This window comes from Thermobia domestica, chromosome 1, assembly GCF_964235325.1.
Source record: "Thermobia domestica chromosome 1, izTheDome1.hap1.1, whole genome shotgun sequence".
NCBI classification, from domain to species: Eukaryota; Metazoa; Arthropoda; class Insecta; order Zygentoma; family Lepismatidae; genus Thermobia; species Thermobia domestica.
Genome location: NC_137454.1, coordinates 85,157,671 through 85,184,867, shown reverse-complemented (window position 1 = coordinate 85,184,867; position 27,197 = coordinate 85,157,671). Strand labels below are relative to the sequence as shown.

The following is a 27,197-nucleotide window of genomic DNA, read 5'->3' as shown; positions in this document are numbered from 1 at the left end:
AGGATTTGCCTGGTATGTTTTATATATATATATATATATATATATATATATATTTATGGCGTGAAAGTAAGCGTTACAACTACACAGAGGAAAGAAGTAAGAAAGATTAAACTAGAGAAAAAGCAGTAACTAAAAAGTTGGGTTGAATTGAAATTTAGAATCCCTTTTAGTAACAAAGTTACATGAGGTGTAGACCTTCAGATTAAGTATAACTGGAACCACATGAGCTCGCACAGTGAATTGGATTCGGATCTCTCGCGCCAAAGGGACGTACGCTAACTATATAGACACTAGGAGCTCTATTGAAAGGAAAGCATCTTGCTCGACGCCATTTTGTCGTTCCATGCCAACAGAAAGACTGGTTTTGCCGAAACAGAAGATTGAATACGGTGCATTAAAAGATGTAAATGAAACCAGAAAAATTGCACCTTCTAAAACGATGGAATATTATTTACCACCAATGTTATTTTGTGGTGGGATATTGAAAGGACAAACTGGTATCGAATATAGGACAAGCTTTACTTCTGGGCGAGACTAAGACTTGATATATATAAACAAATTAAATCAGGCACACGAAAACATTTCAGCAGATGACTATATATTTTTACCTATGTATAAAATCTAATGTGTTTCTCGATTAGCTAGGCATACGATATGGAATATTTAATATGATGAGCGCGGAGCTTTCGAAATGGGAGTACTGTATACTACTGGTAAGTTTGGTCTGGAGACGTCCATTTTCACATCTGACGTTCACAGCAAGACGATGGTTCGGTTAGAAAAGGACTACACTACATATAATAGATTGACAGCATTCAATTGTATTTAAACAATTATTTAAGTATCTTATGAGTACTAAAGATTAGGAAACATTATTATTATGTAGTCAAACACAGTTTATTGCAATGTTACAGTTAAAGCTACGAAAGGTTTCAACTAGAAATAACAGAATCCACATCTTGAGAAATATGTTATAGCTCATCTGGTGAAAATAATAAATAAATAAATAAATAAATAAATAAATAAATAAATAAAGAGGTTTCCTAAACATGTACTGTATATTCAAAGGTTTTCTCACCTTCCCATACATTCCAACGTAGATTCAGTAATATCGTAAGTTGGCATAACAATATCTGCTGAATCGTCTGACCCACACCACGAAAACATTGGAAACAAAGGATCTTGATTACTAGGAACCAAAGGCCAATCTCCTAAGTTTACTAGCAGTTCCATGTCTGGCAAATTAACTTTTCGTGCCAAAGACAATAAGATAGCATCCATGAACATTTTGAAACCAACGTACTTGCCGTAACATTTTCGATACACCTAAAATACAAAGAGAACTGATGGTTTAGCAGAAACACTAATTAAAGCTTTAACATATGTTTAGATTCTATTGGAACCTTGATTCGAAATTTAGCAAGAAATTGTGTGGAAAGTTTCCTACTTAAGAAGATAATCAAATATCGTAAGACTTGTTTTTTCTTAAAATTATTATTTGACTACATCAGTAAAAATAAATAAATAAAATAAAATAAAATCTTAAAAAACTAAAAAATTCTAAACTAAAATATTTTTATAATAAAACCGCTTGAAAAGAAGTCTTATCAATAAATTCAAAAGGAGTCACCTTTTTTCTTTTAAACTCATATAGATTAGAAGTTTTTATTTACTAATGGAAACGTTTAATTCCTATTCATGCTATTTCTACTAAAACCTGTGTCTTGGCAATGCTGTCAGCTATCAGCAAAAATTTCAAGTTTAACATAAATTTTTGAACAATCTATAGTACTTTAGAAGAGAAATGTGAGTATCATTTGAGTTTATTGATAAAATACTTTTGTTTATAAAAACATGTTATCCAGTCCACTATCTGCGAATAATTCTTGTGAATATTTCTGATACAATAGGTTGCAATTGGCACCTTCTCTTACAATTACCAGCAAAATAATTCATACCCATTAAACACATGTTCTTCTTCAATAACTCAGGAATCAATAAGCGATTTTAGCCACAGTTCCATAAACATATTGACAACGTAATTTTCCGTCAATTATTAACTACAAAGTGTACAAATTGGTTCAGGATTCGTGCGTATTCTTAAGACGCTTAACCGATTACAGAAAACTGTATTCTCTACATATTACCGTTTTTAATCTATAGTGATCAAGTTAAAATCGGAAACTTAAATGTCTACCATTTCCGGTTTGAGTATCGGCTCCAATAAAAAACTCGGTTCCTAACGTTTTATACTCTACACTTTCACTAAATTTAGTGGTGATGGGTCAAGTAGTTCTTGAGTTGTTTTGTCTTCCGAATAGACGGACGGACAGGATAAATATATAAAGGAGTTTTAGTACACCAAACTCCTTGAAAACTAATTTTTGAAATTTAATTCATATAGTTTTAATATAAAACTACGGACGCCTTTTGTGTGAACGGTAACGGGTTTGATTCCTGGTGCAGAACTCGGTCGAAGAAGTGTGAAAGCTTCATCAGGCCAGCCATCCTGAGGGAGGTATTCCTTATTCACACCAGGCAAATGCCTAATATAATGGCGCTCTTCCTCCAATCTCCATTTCTTTCTTCCTTCCTAATTCACGGGTAATGTGATAGCCGAGTGACGTCATCCTTCATAAGTGACGGGCTAAGATGGCTAGAGAATAATTCCTAACCTACAAAGCTACGCATAACGACCTTTAAGGTCACAAATTCAATTATACTGCAATAACTGAAAGGATACTAAATAAAGCAAGTTTGAATACTTTTACTGAAAGGTTATAGACTATTAAAATTAGCCCATTCATAAAATGCTACATCTCCATCTAGTTTGGACTTTCCTTTAGTTCTATATCCTATAGTACATTTCTAAGCATTATTTATTATTGTACAATTATTATTTATTACTTTGATATAGGTCTATATAAAGTTATGTTTTGTAACTGCATGACAAATAATTATTTTCTTTAATTCTGAATGTTAACGTAAATTTTATAGTCTTTAAATTGTTATTGCTACTTTTGAAATCTATCATTTCTTTTCATAATTGGATTATTTTATTTTTAATTTTTGATGAATGGTACTACCCAATGTAAACCCAAATTAAATTTAACAGGAAAATTATAAACAGATCTTTGATTGATTAGAGTTTAGCGTCTCTTTTAGCAGCAAGGCTATAAGAGATGTAGACCTACAGTTTAATGTGAGATCCAAATCACATGAGCTCCCACTGAGGATCGTACCCAGGTCTGCCGCATCATATAAACATCTAACTAACTACTTGACTAGTTAGATGTTTAATTAACTACTTGATAACTGTGGATTGTTGTTTTATTATTAAATCTGATATCTTCGAGGTTGATAGGTATGATTCTATTACACATGCTTATTTGTAATAAGAATTCAGGTAATATTGAATCTATCTGGTGTAATATAAATAAACAATAAAAAGTAAAACATAATTCTGATTCTAATTTTATTTCTTCGTAAACAATTATAACTACACTGTTTTGGATAATAGTATGAGTGATACTGTTTAAAGCTTGCATATTGTGTTTATTCTTCGTATTTCCTATGATAGTAATAACTATTATGCATCTTACAGAATTTCTGGGAAGTCTTGTAACTAATTATACATAATAATAGTATACTGGCTCACTTGTAATGTTCCTTTAATACGTATTCTTTTAACCTTTATTTTAATATTTTTTAGAGCACAGGGTGTCTACTAAAATTCCAAAATGAAATTTCGTAACTTTTTCGTGATCTTTTCTTTACCAAACCATAAAATTTCGTAAAATTCTGAAGAACGAATTTGGGTGCGAATTAGGCCGAATTCTCATACATGCGATAGAAGCGTGCTTTCTTTATGATTTGGTAGCGTCTAAAGCCGACCATAGACATTTTTGGTAGTGAATTTTGACGTTTTATAGAACAAAATTTTCCAGTCTGTACTTATGTGTACAATTATTTTAAAAACTCGTGATCCAAAAGCTAAATTTCGTGACATTTTCTTGACCGTTTTCTGATTTCATGACCGATAAACTGGATAAAGAGCATAGGGCTAGTAGTAGCAGTAGTAGTAGTAGTAGTCGTAGTCGTAGTCGTCGTCGTCGTCGTCTACTACTACTACTAATACTAAATAATAATAATTCTTATATGAGGTTTTCACGAACATTTTCTATCAGTTCAGAGCTCTTAATCTTTTAATATTTAAATTAACTGAACTATTTTATGTTTTTTAAGTCACTCAATGCAATCTCCTTGCACTGATCTTCATATAAGGAGGCATATTATATATGTACCACTGTTAGTTGTAAAGCCTGTATGAAGACTGCATAGAAAATATTTAAGCCCCTTGCCCTGAGGAAGAATAGCCGATAGTTCTATTGAAATATAAGCTAAAATATACGTGTTACAGGAACCTTACAGGTGAGTCAGTACACTATTATTACTGCAATGTGTTCTATACGTTCAATACGTATTTCATTTTGTAATCATAATTTAATTTGATGTATAGTCAAACAGGTTAAAGAAGAAATTAATTTATTGAAATACAATACAGATTAACATGGTTATATTATTTTTAAAAAGATGGCAATTATATTATTAAAAAATGAGAATTTCTTTAAGTATTGTTATTTAATGTGACGAAGTACACAAAGCTAGAAAGCCTGGAATGCGTTACACTACTAACAAATAATATCTTGCGCTAAAGATATAGATATGATAATGTTGTATTTTTACAATATTATACCAGGCAACTCGAAAAACAGACACAAAACTTAGTGAAACTGTTCCAAGTTTCGCAAACGAAATAAAACAGGAAGATATTTTTAAGCTACAAATTTTCATGCATTGTATAGTTTTAAATCTTGTAAAATTATACTATATTACCTGGTTATTCTTTACAACATAGTTACAGATACTCATACTACCGGGATGATTATATTTTTCCCTTGCAGCTTTTCGAAACGTTGTAAAATTCACAGCTGTGAACGGTTTTAAATCTGCTTCAATTTGCTTATACGAATCTTTGCAGCCATATTGTTTCAACCAGTCTGACATGGAATTCACAGGACAATAACAGTTTTCAGAGTATACAGGGCCTGAAAAAGAAAGTCTGCTTTATATATGTAAAGAAAATATATTAATGTATCTCAGGAAAAAGAAGCAATTTTTTAGAAAAAACACTACCGATATAATAATTGGCTGGAACCCAAACATGGTCAACCTAAAAATACTTGAATTAACCAACATTTTTTTTTTTTTTTTTTTTTCAATCCTGAACTGTGAGATATTAGATACTACTTCTCTGTTACTAACATATTACGGCTTTCTATATACACACAGACAGCCGCTTGAAATACTGGAAGCAATAATAATAATAATAATAATAATAATAATAATAATAATAATAATAATAATAATAATAATAATAATAATAATAATAATAATAATAATAATAAGAAGAAGAAGAAGAAGAAGAAAGTTCCTTTATTTCCAATATCGAACACCTTACAGGCAAAAACACAACTCTTCGTGAAATATCAACGAACATCCTTACACAATAGGTTAAAGAAAATAATAATGAATACACTTATATAATGAAATATACGATAAATGTCGACTAAGCAGACTCAGGGGCTTATTAGGGGACTTTTTTATTATCAATCAAACATTCGTACAAAACTATAACAAAAAAATGAGAGTAAGAAAAATAATTATAATGAATGAAGAAACTCACATAATGATCTGAGTAGGTAGAAAAATATCGATGAAGTCTATTCCTGCGATGAACAGAATTGGGTCGTTGTTGAATATAGACTATATAAGTCAACAAATCACACTGACGGTAATGTTGATACATATAACAAAAGGTATGTCCCACTAATTACCATATTAAATTATTACGTTGTCGTCGACTCCAGTACTGATCCGGGTAAAAGAGTTTCTTATTGTCATACTGTATATCGATGGGTGATCGTATCTTTGGTATCATGTATCTTAAACGGGCAATAATCAAACGCACCACACCGCAAATAAAAATCCGATGATAAGTGGTGTCAATCTCGGAGAAAAATGAATACTGAGATTCACTAATGGGTTTATATGGAGTATATGGGCGGAAAATGAAATCATATCATCAATAAAAGAATACTAGACACTTCGTATATAAAGCAGTAGCATAAAAGTATGAATATAGCACCAAATGATGCACAATTGAAATTGTGGAAAGTCCTGCATAATTTGGAGGGGGTTAAAAATAAAATGAAAACAAACCTAGTCAATTTATTAAACTAATATTTTCAGGACAATATTACTTAAAGATTCCTTTAAAAGAAGCAATCAATCTTCTTTAAAATACACTAAATAAAATAAAAACCGTCTAGTAGTCGTCATTGTCAAATAATTTTCCATGTATATTTATCGGAAACTTGTGCCCAATTACTAATAATTCGCTTTTAGTGTTCTCCATAACAAAATTGGTTATATTTAAATATTCGCTTACATTTTTGCTACTTCCAGTACGCATAATGGTAATATATATATATATATATATATATAAGCTATGTTAAATCATCGAGTTGAAACTTTTTGTTATTATTAAGGCACAGCTACGCCATTCTTCTTATAACTTTCTTCCTTATTAATGGAAATTATGCTTTCTAACAGAAGCAGTGCTATTCCCAAAAACTGAGCCAGAACTATACTTATAATGGGCACAGTTGTTTAGGAGTCTAACGTCTAACGTCCCTTCTGGTTGGATTAAAATTAAGTGTGCCGAGACAATATAAGACGTGGGATCCGAACTACATGTGCTCCCGCATAGAATTGAATCCGGATCTCCCGCGGCGAAGACATGTACGCCAACCAAATAATGACGAGGGAGTTCTTAACGTCCCACAGTGGGGCGAAAACGCAAAAAGATGGCCAAAATATGATAACTATATTCAAATTGATTGAAATTTAGTATTAAGGGGTTATTGAGGCTGCTGATTACGATTCTGCAACTAAAGTTAAAAAAACAAAATGGCGGATCCAAAATGGCGGAATAAAATTTGCGAAAGTCGAAAAATTCGTAGAAATGTCCTCAAAAGTGGCGATAAAGGGGTTATTGAGGTTGCTGACTACGATTCTGCAACTAAAGTTGAAAAAAACAAAATGGCGGAATAAAAAGAATGTCAACATACTTCATAATTTTCACAATGTATGTTTAACAACATTCACTTTTTTCACATATTTTGATGAACAATTACTTGTTACTTACGTTCCTATTTATTAGAAATGTATTATTACTTAAATGACACAAATTATTGGTATTTGATTCGGTTATGATAACTGCATCGGCTTGTCACTATAACATTAAATAGACAATAATTAACATCAACACGCTTCTTAATTGGCACGTTTTGGCAGCTACGTTTTTGTCGATTGCATTAATTAATATTCAGACTACCATTCTACAAAATATGAACGTGGTGCACGAGGGTGCACATAATGTTTTCAACGCTTTAAGTTAATAAAATATATAAACAATGTGAAAGTTTTGCCTGACTTGCGATTCAAATTATAAATTATTACATCATTATTATTAATTTTTCACTTCATACACTTATTCTACTTACCAGTATGATATAGGAAAACTTTACAGATTTAAAAACTATGAATGCGTTCGAAAGTTAGAACCGTTTCAACGGACGCCTCACAATTCTTCTGTTGTTCTCTACGCATTTGACCTGCTGAAGGGTCTACTTAAGAGTGGCTCAGGTAGTCGGAATAAAGTAAAAACCCTATTCTATTTATGGATTTGGGTCCTGCTAACATCACTCTAGCCAAACACATTAAAAATTTTCTATATTACTAACTTTCGTTTTTTTACTTTTGGCCAGCTTTTTGCGTTTTCGCCCCACTGTGCGTTCCTTTTCAGTACCAAAGCTACATTAAAGGTGGATGCAGAGCTTAACATCAGGTCCGAACAAGATGAGCTCCAACTGGGAATCGAACACGAATCTCTTTTACTAAAGACAATAGTAAGCCAACAGAGGAATTTCTGACAACTATTTTGACATATATTTTCTACAACTATATTTAGAATTCAGCAGTAATTTAAAACAAATGTAATAAAACTTACCTAACGCACTATACGGTGACCCAGCCACATGTATTCCTTTGTATTTTACATGAATGTGAAAGTTTTCACAAGTATGATACACTTTGTATCTTACAATAAAGCTTCCATCTTTTCTGTCTAAAATATTAACCCATGCTCTACATTTATTCGTCTCAGACTCTCCCGTCATAAATACTTCAAAAACCTCTCCTGGAGATTTATTCAATCTAGAACAGAAAGAGGATAATAAAACAAGACATTTAAATTAAGTAGAAAACTAATATAGGAAGAAAAATGATTTTGGCTAAAGTGTGAAATAATCTTAATAAGGTATCCAGTAATATGAATTCCTATGAATACAGTTATTAGTGATAGTATCGTAGTCCTCATAATGACAATCATTATTTCATCTTCCACTACCAATTAAGCTATTTGGAATCTATACAACTGAATAGATAATTTCTAATATAGATTTTTAGGAAACGGAGAATTTAAAAAATAAACCAAATCAATATTACATTGAATTGTTTTTCCTATTAAATTACACGAGGAAGTGAACTTATATTTTTTTAGTTCCTAACAAACATTGCGTTTTGATTGCGATTTTCAAACAAAACATCAATTTACATATGACATTGGTACCCAAGTATTTTGACTGAAAATAAATCCACCTGTTTTCAGAAAAAATCCATTCAATTTGAAAGATTTTTCTTCAGTTAATCTTCAGTTTAATGTAATAAATCAGAAATCTGACAAGAAAAGAATATTCATAAGGTCTTATATTGACGATGGGTAAGGTCATCAAAAACATCGGCACAGTTTTCTTAATAACAACACTTTGTTGTTCTTTTTTCCGTCTCTCTTTGCCTAAAGGGCATAATTGCGGGACATTAAATTGAAAGATTTCATTTCAATTTTTCTTCTTATTATTTATATAGGCTATATTATCCCCATAGAATATTACATGTTAGGCATTTCATAGAGCTTATGAATCAAACAAGATTTACAATATTCACCGTATTGCTAAGCATAACTGATTTATTTTAAAATCTTTACAAAACAACCTTTGGAACCTGTCACGAACAATCAAGGCTGACAAACACAAGATTTTGAGCACATTTGTCACCATTTATGAAACGTGGGTTCATCACTTCGATCCTTAGTGTAAACGCGAAAGCATGCAATAGAGTCAAGTTCAAATATAAAAGGGCAAAATGAAGGCATCTGTTTTTTGGGTGTAGAGGAAATTATTTTGAAAGATTATCTCGAGCAGAGAAAGACAATCACAGGTGTTTTTTTACAACCTTAATTGCCAAATTACGTACTGCCATCAAAGAGAAACCTTGGCCGGTGGTGCACTCGCCCATACCTCCCAAGCTGCGGTGGCTGCAATACAAGAATCAGAGTTCGAACTTGCCCCCGTATTCCCCATTTTGACTTCTACCTGCTCGTGAGTCTGAAGACGGTCCTTCGTGACAGACATTTTTGCAGTGATTTTGAGGTTATGGACGCTGTGGAAGCTTGGTTGCAGGATCACCCGAAATATTTTTCTCTGTTGGAACTGAAGCACCGGAGGGCCGATTGAAGAAGTGTGTTAATGTTTCAGGAAAAGTCACACTGATATGATTTTCCTGTGGGGGTTCCTTTTATCTCAGGTCAGAGCACGCTGAATCAGTGCTTTCATTAGTTAAAATCCATAAGTGTACAGAAATGAAACAAAAACAAGACGACAAGAATAGCTGCTAATGGACGCTGTAGGATACATGCCACTAAATTAAAATTAAGTACTAACCTTGTATCCCCAAAAAATATTGTGTTAAATTAAATGATTTCAACCATCTCTGGGATCTTCATCAGTAACCTTTTCCCTGCCGTTATACTTATTCTTGATTATTGGGATTAATGTAAAACAGAGATGGAAGAGTTAAGAGACCCCAAGAGAGGATAGAAATCATAATTTAATACAATATTCTTTTGGGATACAAGATCAGTACCTAATTTTAATTTAAAACAAGAAGTTCAACTAACACACACTATATAGGCTTTTTAAAAATTTTATCAACCTTGTTCAGCAGGGAATTTATGCTTGTGCCCTTGCCGCAGGAGACCTGGGTTCAATTCCGAAGGGAGCCCATGTGGTTTGAATCTCACATTAAGCCTTAGGTCCACGTGTGATATAATCTCAGTGCAGAACGGAACGCTAAACTTCAAATCAACTATCATCTAATTGAGGTTAAGCAAGACAGAACATGCTCTTAACTTGGGCTCCGGGGTTTGAATCCCGTACAGTCCATCATTTACGATTAACCCTGACAATAAAGGTCACCTACAAGATACTGGATTACAAGACCACGCCACCTTACCGGCATCCCTCTCAGAGTTTATACCTTTACATTGTCATAACAAATCTAAACTTAAAAATCCTAATTAATTCCTTCCTACTATGGACTCGGAAAAAGGCATAAAGGAAGATTCAGCAAATCCCTTTCGTTTTTGAGTTTTAACATTCCATGGTTATGCATTGACCCTAATGAAGATGGAGATTATGAGGTGGCTGATGATGGTAGAATAAATAAAATAGAAGGAAACAGCCACACAAATAGTATTTGTTCACCACAAAGCCTACTTGGCGCGTGACGTTATTATATTTTTTTCTTATCTATCTTGGCGTTCTATTTATATGTCCACAGTTCGAATCACTGAAGTCAACACGCTTAAACACCCTTATTGTTACCTGAAATTGTAAATTGAATTCCTGGAAAATCAAGCACATTAAATATTAGACACCATTAACCTTTTATTCTTCTTATTAATATGAATATACATTATTCTGTTGCTATAGTAATAATAGACAAAAACCTATCTACTTTTCAATAGCTCACATTACATACTTATCTATATAAAATCAACATATATATATTCTACATTTTTCTTCTTTGGGACCGCAGTGGCTCAGTGGTTGAGCGTTCACCTCTGGTGCTTGGGGTCCCGGGTTAAATCCCAGCCCCGCCAAGTGTGAACTTTGTGGTGAACAAACACCGTGTGCGTGAGTTTTCTCGGGGTTCTCCCGTTTCCTCACACTTTCTTCATTCCACCATTTCATTCATTACTCATCATCACCGTCTCCTTTAGCCTAACCGGCATAACCGTCGGACGTAAAACTCAAAGATTTATTTTTCTTCTTCTTCTTATCAACAAACTGTACACCTTTAAGCGCCGTTGCCCAAAATAACTACAAGAAAATGGAAGTAATTTAGAGATTAGACTTATACAATCTCGTTGTAGGCGCAGGCCACGGTAGAACCAGGGACCTCACGCACCAGAAAAGAACCACAATGTACCACTGAGCCAACGCAACCAACTACAGCAAATCTGATTCATACACTGAACTTAAGACAAATCAGGTAATTAATAATTATAACATATTGACATGTTCTCTCAATACTTTAATAATAATAATCTAGCTATTAAAATGCTACAATAGCAATTAAAAGCACCTGAGCTCCAACCTATAACTTTAGCCTTCAAATCTTTCATTTACGGTTATGTGTGATTTCACGTTTAACAAAGACAAACATTTTAAGTATTTGTACTTTAAATAGTATAAATTAGTTAACTGTACCTTTTTCATAAAGTTTATGATATAAAATTATTGTTCAAAGCCTTTGTATTTTAATAAGCCTTCTCTAAAATCAATGCATGTGAGTTGTGCTTCCATCTTCCGAGTTCTTTTAAACTATGTTTATATGTTTATGGCCAATCCTTTCGACAATGAGATCTCGGAAACTAAAGGCTCTAGAAAAATGACGTTTCCACTGATCGATTGGAAATTTTGCGTAGATTGTCCAGTTCTAATTGAATATTGAAAAAAAAAAAACATGGCCATTATTTCTTTATTACATTTTTTTAGGGTACGCTGGAAGCGTTGAAATTAAAAAAAAAAAACTAAAGTATCATATCCTATGCGTTATATATTCCAACACCACAATGTTGTATATTGGGGTTGTATATGTCTCAGGCGTTTGCTCCATGGCCAAATAATAGTGAAAAAGGAAGGATAACCATTTCTCGAGTCTTAAGATAAATCTTTATATTTTGAGTGTTTTGCCCAATGAACACCATATATAACTGATATTATAATTAATTGTATATGTAATGTATTTGCTTATTACATACTGCATGCAAGAAGAAAGAAAACACTGGTCATACATGAATTATAAACTCCAACCGGAAGTAGGCTCAAATCTTACAAACGGTGCGAGATATTGAGAAAAATCTCCCCTTTATGATACCCCTTGCCGATTTTTTTTTTTTTTTTTTTTTTTTTTAAATCAAGACGTCTTTTACTTGTGTCTGTAAAGGGACATGTACATATGTTGTGAGGAATGAGAAGGAGATTTATGCCCATATGCGAATGATGCGCTGTGTAGAGAGCGCAGGTTCAGCTAGTTTATAATTTAAAAATACACCATAGAAGACAAAGAATTTGGTGGTCACAGTTCTGAACGAAGACTCACTTAGTAATAAATTATTTAAGCGTGTACCTACCGGAAAACCAAATAGGATACTCACTTTTAGTAAGCGTCTTGTGTAAACTCTTTTTATTTATTTATTTTTTAAGTTAGTCTCTGGTGTAAGGATTAATCAAAACTTTCCTAAAATTAGTTTAAATTATTTGCACCTAATGTCATCTCAGCAAATATAAAGAGGGAACTGCACCGAAACTTGCAATTTATATAGGTACGTTATAAATCGTCCTTAATGCGCAGTGAGCGATATATCATGTTGCCCACCGAAAAAGGCTTAATCTGACCAGGGATGAGTTGTAGTGAAATTTGAGTGGTTAACTTTACATTACACGCGCAGTGATGGTCTTCATGTGCATTGCAAAGTAGGACTGATTTAGAAGTGCTTTTTCGGCAGATCGCGTTGTTATAGCTTTCTACGTAAGGTATGTCTCTTGCAATTGTGCGAAAATCACTCATCTGTCTGAGCTAAATGGTTCCTACAAGCTAATATTTCATCTAATTCGAGTTAGGACACAGGGAAGCGGGAGGACGCGAAGTGCGTTCCTAGGAAGCAAGCACGTTAGCGAAGGTGAGTTTGTGCATAAAGGAAGATTTCTTCGTTTCAAGATTTACTATTACAGTATGACTGTTTCTTTTCATGGTTGAAAGTGGTCATTGTTCGTGGCTGTGTAAGAATACGAACTGAAGTGAGAAATGTAAAGTTAACATTTATACTTTTAATAAGCCAATTTTGGGTTAAGTTCTACAGACGGCCTCTCAAAATTACAAAATGTACCAGGAAATTGATAGAAATATAAGCATCAGACAAACAGTGAGTAATTACGGAAAAAATGAAGTTTAATCCTGAACTATATGAAGATGTGTAGTAAGTTAAGATGCTATAGTAGTTAACCTGACAATAGAGCATAATGTGCCAGTGTTTCAAACCCTCTAGTTAGGGACTTAGTAACTAACCTAGGGAGTATGATGCAATAGGAGAGTATGTGAGAGAAATCTATAGGTTGATTCTAGCAACACTCGATAGGTCTCACAACATATCACCCCTTTAGGACTCGGTACTATGCTATCTTAGGGAGCATAAATTTGTAAAATCTAGGAATGAAATATGTGAATTGACTTCACAAAGGATTGTATACGAAATCAAAATATATTGGGATCTTACGGTAAGTCTTTACTTTGACTCCAACTGTGACTTTAATCGGTTCTTATAGGTTCAGTTACTTCCTGGAACTGTTTGTGCGTGAGTCACTTGTTAGAACTGTTCGTGCTTTTGGTGTGACGTCTTAGTTCATATTTTTCCCACTAGGTGTTTGTGTAGTCATATGGTAGTTGGTTAGTAGTCACATGTTCTGTGTGCATGTATGTGTGTGCAGCTGTTTGTGGCATGCGGGAGCGCGTAATTGAATTGGTTGAATTGAGTTAGAGAAAACCTATCATAGTTGTGGTCTAAACTGAAGATATTTTCGACGTATTCTAAAAGTGGACGTTTATTGGTTTCTTGTTTGTAATAATAGCAAGTGTGCTCGGTTTAATAAAACGACGTGTGTGCGGAAAGGAACATTTTTCAGTAATGTTGAGTATTGTGCATGAGTTCTTGGTATCTTATTTTTTCGTGTGTGGAATCAGCAGTTATGAGTTCATTATTCATGAGATTTCTCCTATGGCGACATGGTGAGTGTTTTCTTTTTTTAATTCATATTATTTTTATTCTTGATTTGTTTTGCATTTGAGTATTAGGCAAAGTATTTGGTTTGCTGCTGCTTGTCCTATTGTCTTGTTGAGATGTAATTTTTTTTTCTTTGTCATGCACTGATTTATGATTAGAGACGAGTGGTTTTTTTTTTTTAATTTTTCCCTTCTTATCTTAGCTTTATAGTAGTGGTGTGATTATTTATTATTATTTTGGATGTTTTTATGGTACTTGAGCGGGGGGGTTGGGGGGCGGTAGCCCCCCATTTAGATCTCAAAATTCATAGTCACCGCTTCACCTGAATTGATGTTTAGTAACATTGTGGCCCTTGTACTTATAGTATAATTCTTAACTTCGTATAGTAACATTGTGGCCCTTGTACTTATAGTATAATTCTTAACATCGTATAGTAACATTGTGGCCCTTGTACTTATAGTATAATTCTTAACATCGTACATTACTTTCACTGTGTTAGTAATTGTAATCGATTCATGTGATCCGGTTCCGGGAGCAGTTTAGGAATGATTCCTAAACTGCTCCGGGAACCGGATCACATGAATCGGTTGAAGTCACAGTTGGAGTCAAAGTAAAAATTTGCCGGATCTTACTTCTCTCATACATACAATAAGTTAGAAATACGAAATGCAAACTGTGCTCCTTACCAGGTACTATCCCAAAAGTAAGATATGATAAAATGAAGTACATGTGAACGCAGTCTATAAAGTAATCATAGAAGTGCCGCAAAGCTATGCCATACACGAGGCATGTGTTTTTACGCCATAAAGTATTTTTCCACTATCCTTGTTTATGTATACACCCAACACTGCTAAAGTGCGGACACCCTGCTCTGACTCTAGGTTAAACAGCATAGGTATTTCTTTTAGTGGACACTTAGCACTAGTTGTATTTTGGGATAATTTTGGAACTGAGGGGCCAGAATCTGGTAAAAAGCACTAAGTTTACAGAAGAAATGAGTTGATGTTACATATGGGTAATTACTAACATAACCTAATCTAACCTAACATAAACCATCAAAAAATACATTAAATATACCAAGAAAGCACGAACTTCAAGCAAAATATTCTCCCCCTCCGTTCCAAAAATATTCCTTTTCTTTTGGTTGGGTTTTGTACTGTAGCTTTCATGTTAAGCTATACTCTCCTTCACAACGCTAAGGAAAGCAAACAAGTTTGTAATTTCATCCGTTATTTCTGATCATGGCAGAGTTTGGAACACAGAACAGTTGAAAGGTACTACTTTTGCGCAGTAAAACAATATGGATAGATACTTCGTCAGTGAAGAATAAAAGAAAGCAGGTAATTAACGAATATTTCCAAAAGACTGAAGTAGAGAAATGAAGCAGGAGTAATTGTGGGAAATGAAATGAAATATGTAAGTTTTATGTCCCACGTTTATGTCGACTAGGTTAACAAAAAAGACGATGATGATGAGAAATAAATGAAATGGTGGAATGAATAAAATGGGATGCGAGAAAACTCACGCACACGGTGTTTGTCCACCCAAAGTCCACTTGGTGCGAGCTGGGATTGAATCAAGGACCCCATGCACTAGAGGTGAACGCTCTACCACTGAGCCACCGCGGTTCAAGGGTAATTGTGGAAGTAAAATACGTTAACATAACCACAAGTAATTAGAATAGTAATATTTACAACAGCTTGATGATTCTCTGATCACGGGGAAGCCATCAGCGGGACCTTACCTTGTTAATTTCTTCTTAAGCAACTACATTTGATCTGCGTGATTAATTCTGAACAGAAGGTATTGTTTAGTTTCTCTCCCGAATCACTTGATAGTGATCACGATTCGTTATTTCTAACTGTGATCTAGTCATGAATATAAATACAGTGTGAACGCATGGCATAAAAACTACAATGCATGAAACGAACCAACTTGTGCTAGGTGGCCACTAAAAAGCCCGAATGCTATCTGAGTCAGAGCAGCAATGCAGCACGGGGATACGAGTGGTGGTGAGGGGGTGTGTTCGCAAAGATCAGGCGCGTCAGCGACAGTAAGTATACGCATAAATGAGGATGTTTACAACCGATCACTGTATTGGGAGATACTAAATGCCATCCGAACAAGTTGTTACGGAACACAAAATTAGTAAATATGTTATATAATACCATAGCATTCATTCCTAGTCTTGAAGCCAGTTAGATACCTTTGTCTACAATTTTTCGCGAAGCCCTTATAATATACTAATAAACTGTTCACTTACTTGTTCCGATTTTTGTCAACTGCATGAATAAAAAAATATCGTGCTGGCATAACAATCGCATCAGGTTTCAATCCTGGACCCCACACTATAGTGTTTATAGGATCAATATCCAATGTTGAACTAGCGCAAAATTGGGCACAAGTCAACACAGAAACAATAAATAAAACATGAAACATTGTGTATAATTTAACTATATATATTCACACGATAACATATAATTGGATAAAGAGCTCTAAATTTCCCTAAATAGAAATCTATCAACAGTTTCTACAGAAGTACATATTTAATCTTACAAACTCGTGCGGCCCACTTCGTTTGACAACATTTACGACGCGCACAGCCGTAGTATTTTGTTTCCATACTTTTGCTGTAACAAAAGAAGTATTAGACGCCACCTTCATCAATATTTGACTTAAGAATTATTTTTAAATTGATTGAAAATAAAACTCAACCTTTTCAAATAAAACCGGTAAACAATTATTTTCTACTGTAATTATCTTCTATAGATTCTACTGATTATTTCAATACTGCATATGACAATTAAAACTGAGCAATAAAAAGCAGAAGATAAAGGTTTAAACAAAGAAAAATCGTTATGCGTAACATTGATTTGCAGCAGACGATTGCGTGGAGGCAGTGAAGAAGAAATGTTTTTGTGAATCATTGTTAATACATAATGTAATATCATAAAAGCTTTATGTTGAGACATATCATTATTTTATAAATTTGACAAATGAAATAAAATGACAACTCCATCGAAACAGGAAAAACGACTCTTACATAGGCCTACATCTGTAGAGGAGTCCAATGAAGAAAATCAGTACTTGTGGACAAGGTAATTTAGCTTTGTTCTTGTTATAGTGATACAGATGTTGAAGTACGTTGACTATATGTAATTTGGATGTAGATTTATAATACATCGTCTGTAAAATGGTATTTTTTAAGATAAAATTAGTGAATGCAAATTAAACAAGACTATAAAATATTCATTTCCTTTGGCAGAGGATTTCCGCACGTATTAGGAAACCATTATCTTGTGTTTACAAGTGTCAAATCATTCCAAGTACAATACTATAGTTAAAATGAGTGGGTGCATTTGAAAGACAACTGTGTGACATATTAAGTTCCATTGGCGGAGTGTTTCTGAACAATGCAGGAAAGAAGTATGTTTACAAGTATCGAAGTGCTTAACCTATACAAGTGCTCTGTTTCTATGCGATATAAAGTCCATTATCCTTATATTTGCGCATCCCCTTCATCGCTGATGCGCACATATACTACGGACGCACCCTCACTTCTGCAACCCTACCTATACTACGCTCCTGCCCTGACTCAGTTAAAAACATTCTCGTAGCATATTTTGGGTTTGTGGGCCAGAAATTTTTAGATTAAAATCTCTTACTCTCTCGGTATATTTTCTATATTTGGGTCAACTTCACAATCCTTGCTCCAGCTGCTCATCGATAAGTAAGGTCGCTTTAAAAATCTATAGTAGAGTAGGGTAGGGTAGAGCAGAGTAAGATAGGGGTAAGTAGGGTTGGAGCGGGTTAGCTTAAGATTAGCTAAGTTTTGATCCATTTTCGTAAAATTAATGATGTGTAATTTCTCGTTTCCCAGTGAGTATAGTAGCTGTAGCGGGCGGTAACTGTTTAGTAATGGGGAGCCGATACCAACGAACACAGAAAAGGATGTGCCCTGCGGGGCTGTAACCCGCCTTCACTCGCTGACGCTCGCTCGTCAATACTGTCTGAGTTTAATGTTATTAACCTAACCTAACCAAATGTGAATAGAATATCGCAAAAAAGTCGTATATATATATTTAAGATTATATATATATATATATATATATATATATATATATATATATATATATATATATATATATATATATATATATATAGTGTTTTGGTCAGTTGGAGTTTTATTAGTAATGTTGAATTTTCCAAAGCTACAATGAATAATTTACAAAAATAAATAAATAAATAAGTCTGTTAAAAACCTGGCCCCCCAAAGCTAAACAATAGCCGAGCAAATATAGGGGCATTGTAAAGTTAACCCGGCAAATTTTTACTTTGAGCCAAACAGTGACTTCAACCGATTCATGTGATCCGATTACAATTACTAACACAGTGAAAGTAATGTACGATGTTAAGAGTTATACTATTAGTACAAGGGCCACAATGTTACTAAACATCAATCCAGGTGAAGCGGTGACTATGAATTTTCAGATTCCAGGAAGTAACTGAACCTATAGGAACCGATTAAAGTCACAGTTGGAGTCAAAGTAAAGACTTACCGTTAACCGCTTTATTTTTGTCAGTTCAGGTTATGTTAGGTTATATTAGATTCGATTAGGTTAGGTTAACTTAGTAGTGTCCCCACGGTTCAAGAACTATACCATTCTCGCTTTATAGTGGACACTAAACACAGGCTGGTTAATGTTTCGGCACTAGTTTTTGCGATATTCGTCCGAGCGTGCAATTATATCCATAAGGGGTCGCATTAGTTTGTACACATATCAATCTATATGCAACTATTTGTTCAAACATCAAGGAAATAAGCATGCAGATTATCTTAGGGAATCATGTGGAGCATGAAAAGTGAAGCATCATATTAAAAAAAAAAAAAAGTTCTGAATTTGAACGGTACCTTTAGTCTATGTTGTTTTTGCGTTTGTTGAACGCAAATCAAACACAATGCAATTACGGTACAAGGATTCAGATTGAAAAGTTTATTTTCTGTAAGTATGTACATGCAAATTTTCATTAACAGGTGTGAGAATAAGTCAATAAGTATCTGGAATCAATTTTTATTATTTATTACCACAAGAGAACGATGTTGGCATTAGTGCTGTATCACCGGACCATACGAAAAGTCGAAAAAAAAAAAAGTTCCAAAATGGACTAAATTAGGTAAGGAATGTTTTAAATTACCTTAGGGTAGGCTTTCAAAACAAAGGCGTCTAAACTTCTCCAGGAAATCGAAAATAATAAAATAATGGATATTATTTAATTTCTTCTCTGTTCACTTTGTACTGACTCTGGCTCAAAAACTGGCTCCGGAGCCGTCGATGAGAGTGTGAAACTTTCATTGCATTAAATTGCAACAGAATGTTGAACTTTCTTTCCCACTTTACTTTCAAGCTAGGAAATGAGACATACTATTATCTTTCTCCACGGCGCTCAACTAAAAATTCATTCTGGCAAACTTGTCAGCGCCGATTCCAAGTGCTGGCAAGTCTGAACGTGCTGTTTTATTTACAAATATGCTGCTGTTCTCCAAGCTGGCTGACGCTGTTCGGCGTAGACAAATAGGAAAGCTGCATTCTTTGTTTGTGTGCCCTAAAGCTTTTTTTTTTTTTTTTTTTAATTAACGTCCAAGGGTTATGCTCCGAGGCTGGAGATTGTAATGATAATGAATGAATTGATTGAATGAAGAAAATGAGAGAAAACTCGCGCACAAGGTGTTTGTCCACCAAGAAAAGAACTTGACCTGAGCTGGGATTGGACTAGGAACTTCATGTACCAGAGTTGAGCACTCTACAACTGAACAGCCACCGCGGCCCCACTAAAGAATTTAAATTGACGTTTGTAAAAATAAGAAGTTACCGAAAATGAATAACTGTAGTTTCTAAAAAATAGATACTATTTTTAAACGTATATTTTGTAACTCCTTCTATAGAAAGGTAATAATAATTTATTTCGAAATGTTTTAATCTATTTACTTTTCAGTTCTGTTTTTATAAACACTGAAGACTCAGAACGGTGAAAATTACCTGGACTTGTATATAAAGTAATTCTTCAATATTTCATCGGAAAATAGTCGGCCTCTTTCATGAATATATATATAAAGTGCATGGGACAAATTATAAGATTAATATTAGTATTTACAGGTGTTCCGAAGAATCCAAAGTTGCCATGAATTAGCTACAACTTAACAGTTCTTTGGAACATCTGTGTAAGTACTATTAATTGTAAGGAATGAGGTATTTTATATTGCTGGCCCTGTTGGAATTTTAGTTATTTCATTTTACAGTAATTTCAACTGCTAGTTGTATAATTTTCCTGGTGCGGAAAAGGTGATACGAGTTTAGGAATTGTACGTACTTTACTAATCTAAATATAAAAGGGATACTGAAACTAAAGTAAATTTCTGTTGAAACAACCTTTAGGGAAGGTATGGCCTACCAACCGTCTTGTGGCACTCATACCTTTGGGGTGATGTGAGGTCAGCCGACCGGCTCGCTACTTATTTCTTTCAAGTAGCTTTCCAGTTCTCCTAACGACGATAGATAGACACATGTCAACACCTCAACCTGGTGAGCAGTAGTTGACTTCGTTTATCTCACGAGAAACGGCATTCCACTGCAACTAGGGCGTTGACATAAAAAGGATGCAGTTCTTCTAAAAGGAAAACTCCAAATAATAATAATATAAGGAAATATTTCACATAATTATATACTTCCTTCATTCACGTTATTATGATATATATAGAACAGAAAAGAAAAGGAATGTTCAGAAGTTGCTCTTCTGCTTTCTATGAACTACTAAATATCATTGCACTACTTTCTAATAATTCCGAGGGAGATCTTATGTAAACAAGTTATCAAAACGCACTTATCGAAATGTCATAGTGATTTTCAACTTCCCAGTCGCAACCAAGGATAGAAACTAGAAGACTAATTTCAATCTTTTCAGACATTTTACAACATTGATAACTTCTAATGTTGATTATCGATACCTTCTTTAATCAAAACCTTTTACTGCATCTACCGATGCGATAGAAATTAGAAAGATTGATTCAGACTCTGTGGCCAGCTGATTTATCGTGTCAAATGTCTGAAGGGTTGAAATAAATCTCCTGGTTATTAATCTTGATACAAATCCAAGCCAGTTAGTCACTCGCAAAGAAACTCACATTCTTACGCAATGCTTAGAATCTGTAAATTTCTTTTGCCAGTTCACATCTTCTGCAGAAAGCGAAGGTCAAATTAGCTGTTGTAGCATGTCATTGCAGAGCAAGATCATATATAAATGAATTACAGCTATAGTGGAAGATGGTAATCAAGTGTTAGTGCATTCAGTCGTATCCGAAATTATACTGCAGTAGGTACTACTTGTCTTTTCTGACAGCTCACTGCCCGCACGTGGTGCTCAATGCTGTGTTGCCAGCTTTTGCGTCAGGTATTGAAACACGAAAGTATTCACTGCAAGTAAATCTCAGTTTTATAAAAGTAAATGACACAAAAGAGAGCTAAAAAGAATGCTCTCAATAACCGACAGGTCCACTACTCAAGTTGACATTCGGGTAAAACAATATGCATTTGTTTATATTCAAATTGGCAACGTGCGGAAAGGGTGGAATGTTTACCATTGCAGAGCGAGAGAAATAAGCCACTGTAATTGGCTGAAAGTGCTGTTGCCATATAAACAAGTTCTTGCCTCATTTTTATGACCACGTGCAGGGTTGAATAAACAGAGGAAAGCAACTGTCAAAAAAGACAAGTTGTATCAAATGTAGTTTAACACCTTCAGTGCGTAATTTTCAGATGCGAACCGCTGTAAAAAGTGTAGTTTTTTTTTTTTTTGAGAACTTTGGATGTTGATTTTAAATCTGTTTCAAAATCACTTACATCAGAATCACTAATTAATAACTCTTCCTTGATGTCAGCATCGTTGAAATATCGTTTTGAACCCATTACTGTGCTGTCTGCTCTCAAACAAAACAAAGAATGAAAACTATTTGACGAAGCCCAAACTCTATTTTAATTTCTTTCTTTTTTTCTCTTCTGCTCTTAATTAAGCAACAATTGAAACCAGCTGAGCGCAAACTCGCTAAATATTGTTGGGATAACATTACTCATACTATGGACAAGTATATTCGCCATACGTAATACAAAATAGCCAAAGCAAAATGAAAGCGTATATATACGCCATCCGCACAACAGGTGCGTTTTGAAGACACGAGTTAACTCGCCACTCACACTGAAGGAGTTAACAGTGTTATTAAATTACAACCTATGTTTCTCGGAGTTTCGAGAACATACCAGTATCTATGAGTATATGAGAAGTTTAATGATTTGTACCAACAATCCTACGCGTCAGTAAAAGTCGATACCTGCTAATAGTGAATTTACAATCCTATTTATTAAAAATAATAATGATAATAGTAATTTTAAAAAAACATGTCAGTGAGTCGCGCAAATTCCTAATAATAAACAGTCACGCTAATTGATGTCACTAGCGTGCAGATTTAAGGCTGTGTTTAACACCTGGGAAACGATTGAACCTTTCCATATAATAACATGGCAAATTCCATTCGGAAGTTTTAATAAAACTATTTATTTTACAGATTTCAAAATTCGCTCTGATCTGTGTTATTATTAATACTATATGTTCACTTTTAGTTGTTCTTGCTAAGGTAACATTAGAACGCGCTAGTTAAAAATTATTCTTTTCCATTTAAAAGCTGTTTAAAATATGCTCCACATCTGAGTAACGCTTCTTTGATTCTCTTTGCCGTGCAAGGTCAAAATGAGTGGACTTTGGAATGACAACAGAGTGGAAGTTCATCCTTGAGCTACTTAGATAGGTTTGCCTTGAAAACAATGCCAAGAAAATGCGTTTGACCGCTGATAAGATCAAAACCTGTTTTTCGCTTGCAAAAACCTTTCTCCATTCAATGTAAGACCCAATGTGGAATGGAAACTTATAAATCATGAATTGTTTTCAGTGGACCACTGTACGATTCTTCATGCGTTGCAATACTCACAAGTAAACCTTACGTTTGGGTGAATCGAGTTGCTGACTGAGACACATATGAGAAAGTAGTACTAAATGTGGTCAGTATTTCAGTGAAGTTGTAGGTGCGAAGCTCCAGGGGTTTAGGAGATACAGCTACCAGAACATCACATGGAAGTACAGAATAGTCTTCATACAGTTGGAGGTAAAAGCTCTGTAAGACCTCTTGTAACGACAAAAGGTGAATAACAAATATATGGGTATATATTAGGACTAGGGGGAAGTCATATAGTAAGGGTATATCTGACGGCGGCCATCTTGAAATCCGCCATTTTGAATTAAGGTTAAGTTTTTAAAATAGGAATAGGGTCATGTGATACATGATTTAAGGCGCAAATTTAACCAGAAGAGCAATGGTCACGTTAATTTTGAGTTATGCACAATTGGTAAAAAGTTGCAGGGAAATTAAATATTGTTGCAGCATATGTATTAGTCCTTTACCCCACCTTGTAAATTTTGTTTTAATGATAATAATTAAACAAAAAGCAGGTGGATAAATATTAGGTGTATGGTAAGAGTTGCCTTGATGGCGGCCATGTTCAAATCCGCCATTTTGAAGCAGACAAAAGTTTTAAACAAAACGCATAACAATGATACCTTATTAATAGCAAATTTTACCATAACTCCAACGGTATAACCATTTTTGCTTTATCATTAACCAGCACAAAATGAAATGGATCGCTCCTTACGACTACTGCTTTGACGGAATTGTTAACGACAGATGTGTCATGTGTAACTCGATTGCCTTTGTCAGATGTGCTCACTGTGAGCAGAGCATTTGTGCAAGTCATGCACTCTTTTCTGAACTACATATTGATTGTACTAATTGAGGACTTTTCTGGAAGAAAGACCCAAGTTCAATTATGACTCAATTCCTCTTTGGTCACTTTTTCTTAAATTAGCAACTTGTTTATGAGATAACAAATGCTGGTTGATGATTAAGCAAAAATGGTTATACCGTTGGATTTATGGTAAAATTTGCTATTAATAAGGTATCACTGTTATGCGTTTTGTTTAAAACTTTTGTCTGCTTCAAAATGGCGGATTTGAACATGGCCGCCATCAAGGCAACTCTTACCATACACCTAATATTTATCCACCTGCTTTTTATTTAATTATTATCATTAAAACAAAATTTACAAGGTGGGGTAAAGGACTAATATGATGCAACAATATTTAATTTCTCTGTAACTTTTTACCAATTGTGCGTAACTCAAAATTAACGTGACCATTGTTCTTCTGATTAAATTTGCGCCTTAAATCATGTATCACATGACCCTATTCCTATTTTAAAAACTTAACCTTAATTCAAAATGGCGGATTTCAAGATGGCCGCCGTCAGATATACCCTTACTATATGACTTCTCCCCTAGTCCTAATATGTACCCATATATTTGTTATTCACCTTTTGTCGTTACAAGAGGTCTTACAGGGCTTTTACCTCCAACTGTATGAAGACTATTCTGTACTTCCATGTGATGTTCTGGTAGCTGTATCTCCTAAACCCCTGGAGCTTCGCACCTACAACTTCACTGAAATACTGACCACATTTAGTACTACTTTCTCATATGTGTCTCAGTCAGCAACTCGATTCACCCAAACGTAAGGTTTACTTGTCAGTTTCTTCAGCGAGCGAAGAAACTGAGTATCTTTAAGTTTTTACGTCCCGCGATTATGCTGGCTAGGTTAAAGGAGATGGTGATGATGAAAAATGAATGAAATGGTGCAATGAAGAAAATGGGAGAACCCCGAGAAAACCCACGCATACAGTGTTTGTCCAGTAGAAAGCTCACTTGACGCGAGCTGGGATCGAACCAAGGATCCCATGCATCAGAGGTGAATCCTTCAGCGAGTGTGTCTCGTCCGAATTCTCAACTTCAGAACCGACCACAGGTCTCAACCATATTTTGTGTCTCTGCACCGTTTTCTTTTCGGTAAAGCGTTGTTGACAGTAATGAGCGATTTGAAAATTCTTTAAAAGAATCTGTCACCAATTGGTCGCAAATTGGAACTTTTTATCATAGCTGACAAATCTTATCTACCTGTCACTCAAAGTTGACTGCTAAACGAACGATATTTGACTTGGTCGCAAATTGGAATGTACCATTTTGATTTTCTTTGCAGATACCGAATAAAATTACGATTTTCTTAAAAAGATGAGTTTGTGTGACCATTTTTCGAAGCACTATTAATTATTAATTTCTCATAAAACTGAAATTACCTCTCGGTAATCAGTAGAGTTAAATTGTTTTGAATTTTTCTTTGCTTGTAAACCCCTATAATTAATATAAAATGCTAATTTCATTTTATGCAAGTTTGTTTAAGGCAGTGTCGGATCCACAAGGGGCACCTCCTCCTCCCCCCTCCCAAAGGGAAAATATAACTCTTTCTGTGTTATTTCAATGAGACGAGGCGACAAAAGTATTTTTTTTTTCTGTCAACATATTAGACCAATGATCTGCTCTCACTCTATTAGCACAAACAAGCTAATATCCCCATGTGTTACAGCGGTTAGTATTTTGCGTCCCTCAAACTTTGCAACCTTTTGGCCAAGAGTGAAAACATATAAACCATCCGTGGACCATCGATTGATCCATATTGTCGTCCCTTCCTCGAAGGAAAAATACTTTTTTTTTTTTTTTTTTTTTTTCAACGAGACGATACGACAAGAGTATTTTTTCTTTCTGTCGATGTAACAGGTATTAAATCAATAGTCTGCTTTCAGTGTATTGTTACTACAATCAAGTTACATCCCCAAGTGTTTCAGCAGGTAATATTTTGCGTCCTCCTCCGAACTGTTTTAGGATGGTGCACCCCATCATCCCAGGCACCAAAATGAACATAAACCTTTCGAGGCTGGTCAGACATACATATTTAAAAAAAATAGAAACCAGTGACTTAAAATTGAATTATACATTTGTTTTATTCAAGCTTTAGAACGAAAGTTATAATACGGTAAGTTACGATAAAAACATGCCATTTTCTCCTAATAACACCTGCATGCAGTTAAATAGGCATTCTTGCAGAACATTTTAACATGGAGAGGTGTAAAAATCAGAGTAAAGGGCTGTGGTTGGCCAGATGACATACGTTCAACTGGATGATTCATGGTCAGCCCATTGGTTCTTAAGCGTTATTATTTCTGGCCTTCTAACGAGTTGAGTTGATTTTGAGTTTACCTTTTCAGCAGTGAGGCTATATGAGACGCAACCTACTGATTAACGTGGAATCCGAACCACATGAGCTCCCGCCTGGAATCAAACCCGGGGCCTTCTAAACGAATTTGCTACATTTATTGAGGTAACTCCCCAATCAGCTCATGATTCTTGATCAATACATGCGTATGTGATTACGCTGGGAATAGAACCCAGGACCTAGAGTGCAAAATCATGGGGAGACAGTTGGATTTCCTGTTACTAAATATTTTGAGAAATGAATTCCTTACTATTGAATATGGATTGAAGCATTTTTAATATTGGCTATGTAGTCTCTCATTTATATGAGAGTTTTAGAATGCGAATAAGTACCGTCGAGAGACTAGGAATGAAATAATCAATAGTTAAAAGTCACCAACACATTGTATTGGACCAGGGAATGAACATTGGTAGGTAGTAAGCAACTGAAAACGGAAGATATCGTCTTTTGAACAACTTTTTTACGATAACGACTATATATAAATCTTCTGGGCCCAAATGCCTATATATGTATAAAAAATGGTTCAAATCGATCGAGCCGTTTTGATGATGATGCTTTGAGGTTGGTGTTTCCTCTATCGCATGTCCACTATACTACAAAAATCATTGTATAAACAACTTCACAGACCGAA

At 34.5% G+C, this 27,197-nt stretch overlaps 2 protein-coding genes across 5 annotated transcripts in view; one reads left to right on the top strand and one right to left on the bottom strand.

Moving 5' to 3' along the window:
- LOC145686830 (protein O-glucosyltransferase 2-like) overlaps nt 1-17,155 on the bottom strand; it is a 34,201-nt gene extending 17,046 nt beyond the window's left edge. The window contains exons 1-4 of one of the 4 annotated variants that reach the window (XM_081760547.1): nt 17,024-17,155; nt 8,135-8,340; nt 4,897-5,108; nt 1,079-1,326 (exon numbers count right to left, since the gene is read on the bottom strand). In XM_081760547.1, coding sequence (XP_081616673.1) covers nt 1,079-1,326; nt 4,897-5,108; nt 8,135-8,303 — 629 coding nt within the window. In that variant the 5' untranslated portion in view covers nt 8,304-8,340; nt 17,024-17,155. Of the gene's footprint in view, nt 1-1,078; nt 1,327-4,896; nt 5,109-8,134; nt 8,341-16,052; nt 16,273-16,571; nt 16,963-17,023 lie in introns of those variants that run through there. The other 3 variants (XM_081760545.1, XM_081760544.1, XM_081760546.1) reach the window with 3 other exon arrangements.
- Nucleotides 17,156-17,169: 14 nt separating this feature from the next.
- Nucleotides 17,170-27,197, top strand: part of MFS18 (major facilitator superfamily transporter 18) — a 51,327-nt gene continuing 41,299 nt past the window's right edge. Inside the window, exon 1 of the mRNA XM_081760549.1 lies at nt 17,170-17,406. Within this exon, the coding sequence (XP_081616675.1) occupies nt 17,315-17,406 (92 nt within the window). The 5' untranslated portion in view covers nt 17,170-17,314. The remainder of the gene's footprint in view (nt 17,407-27,197) is intronic.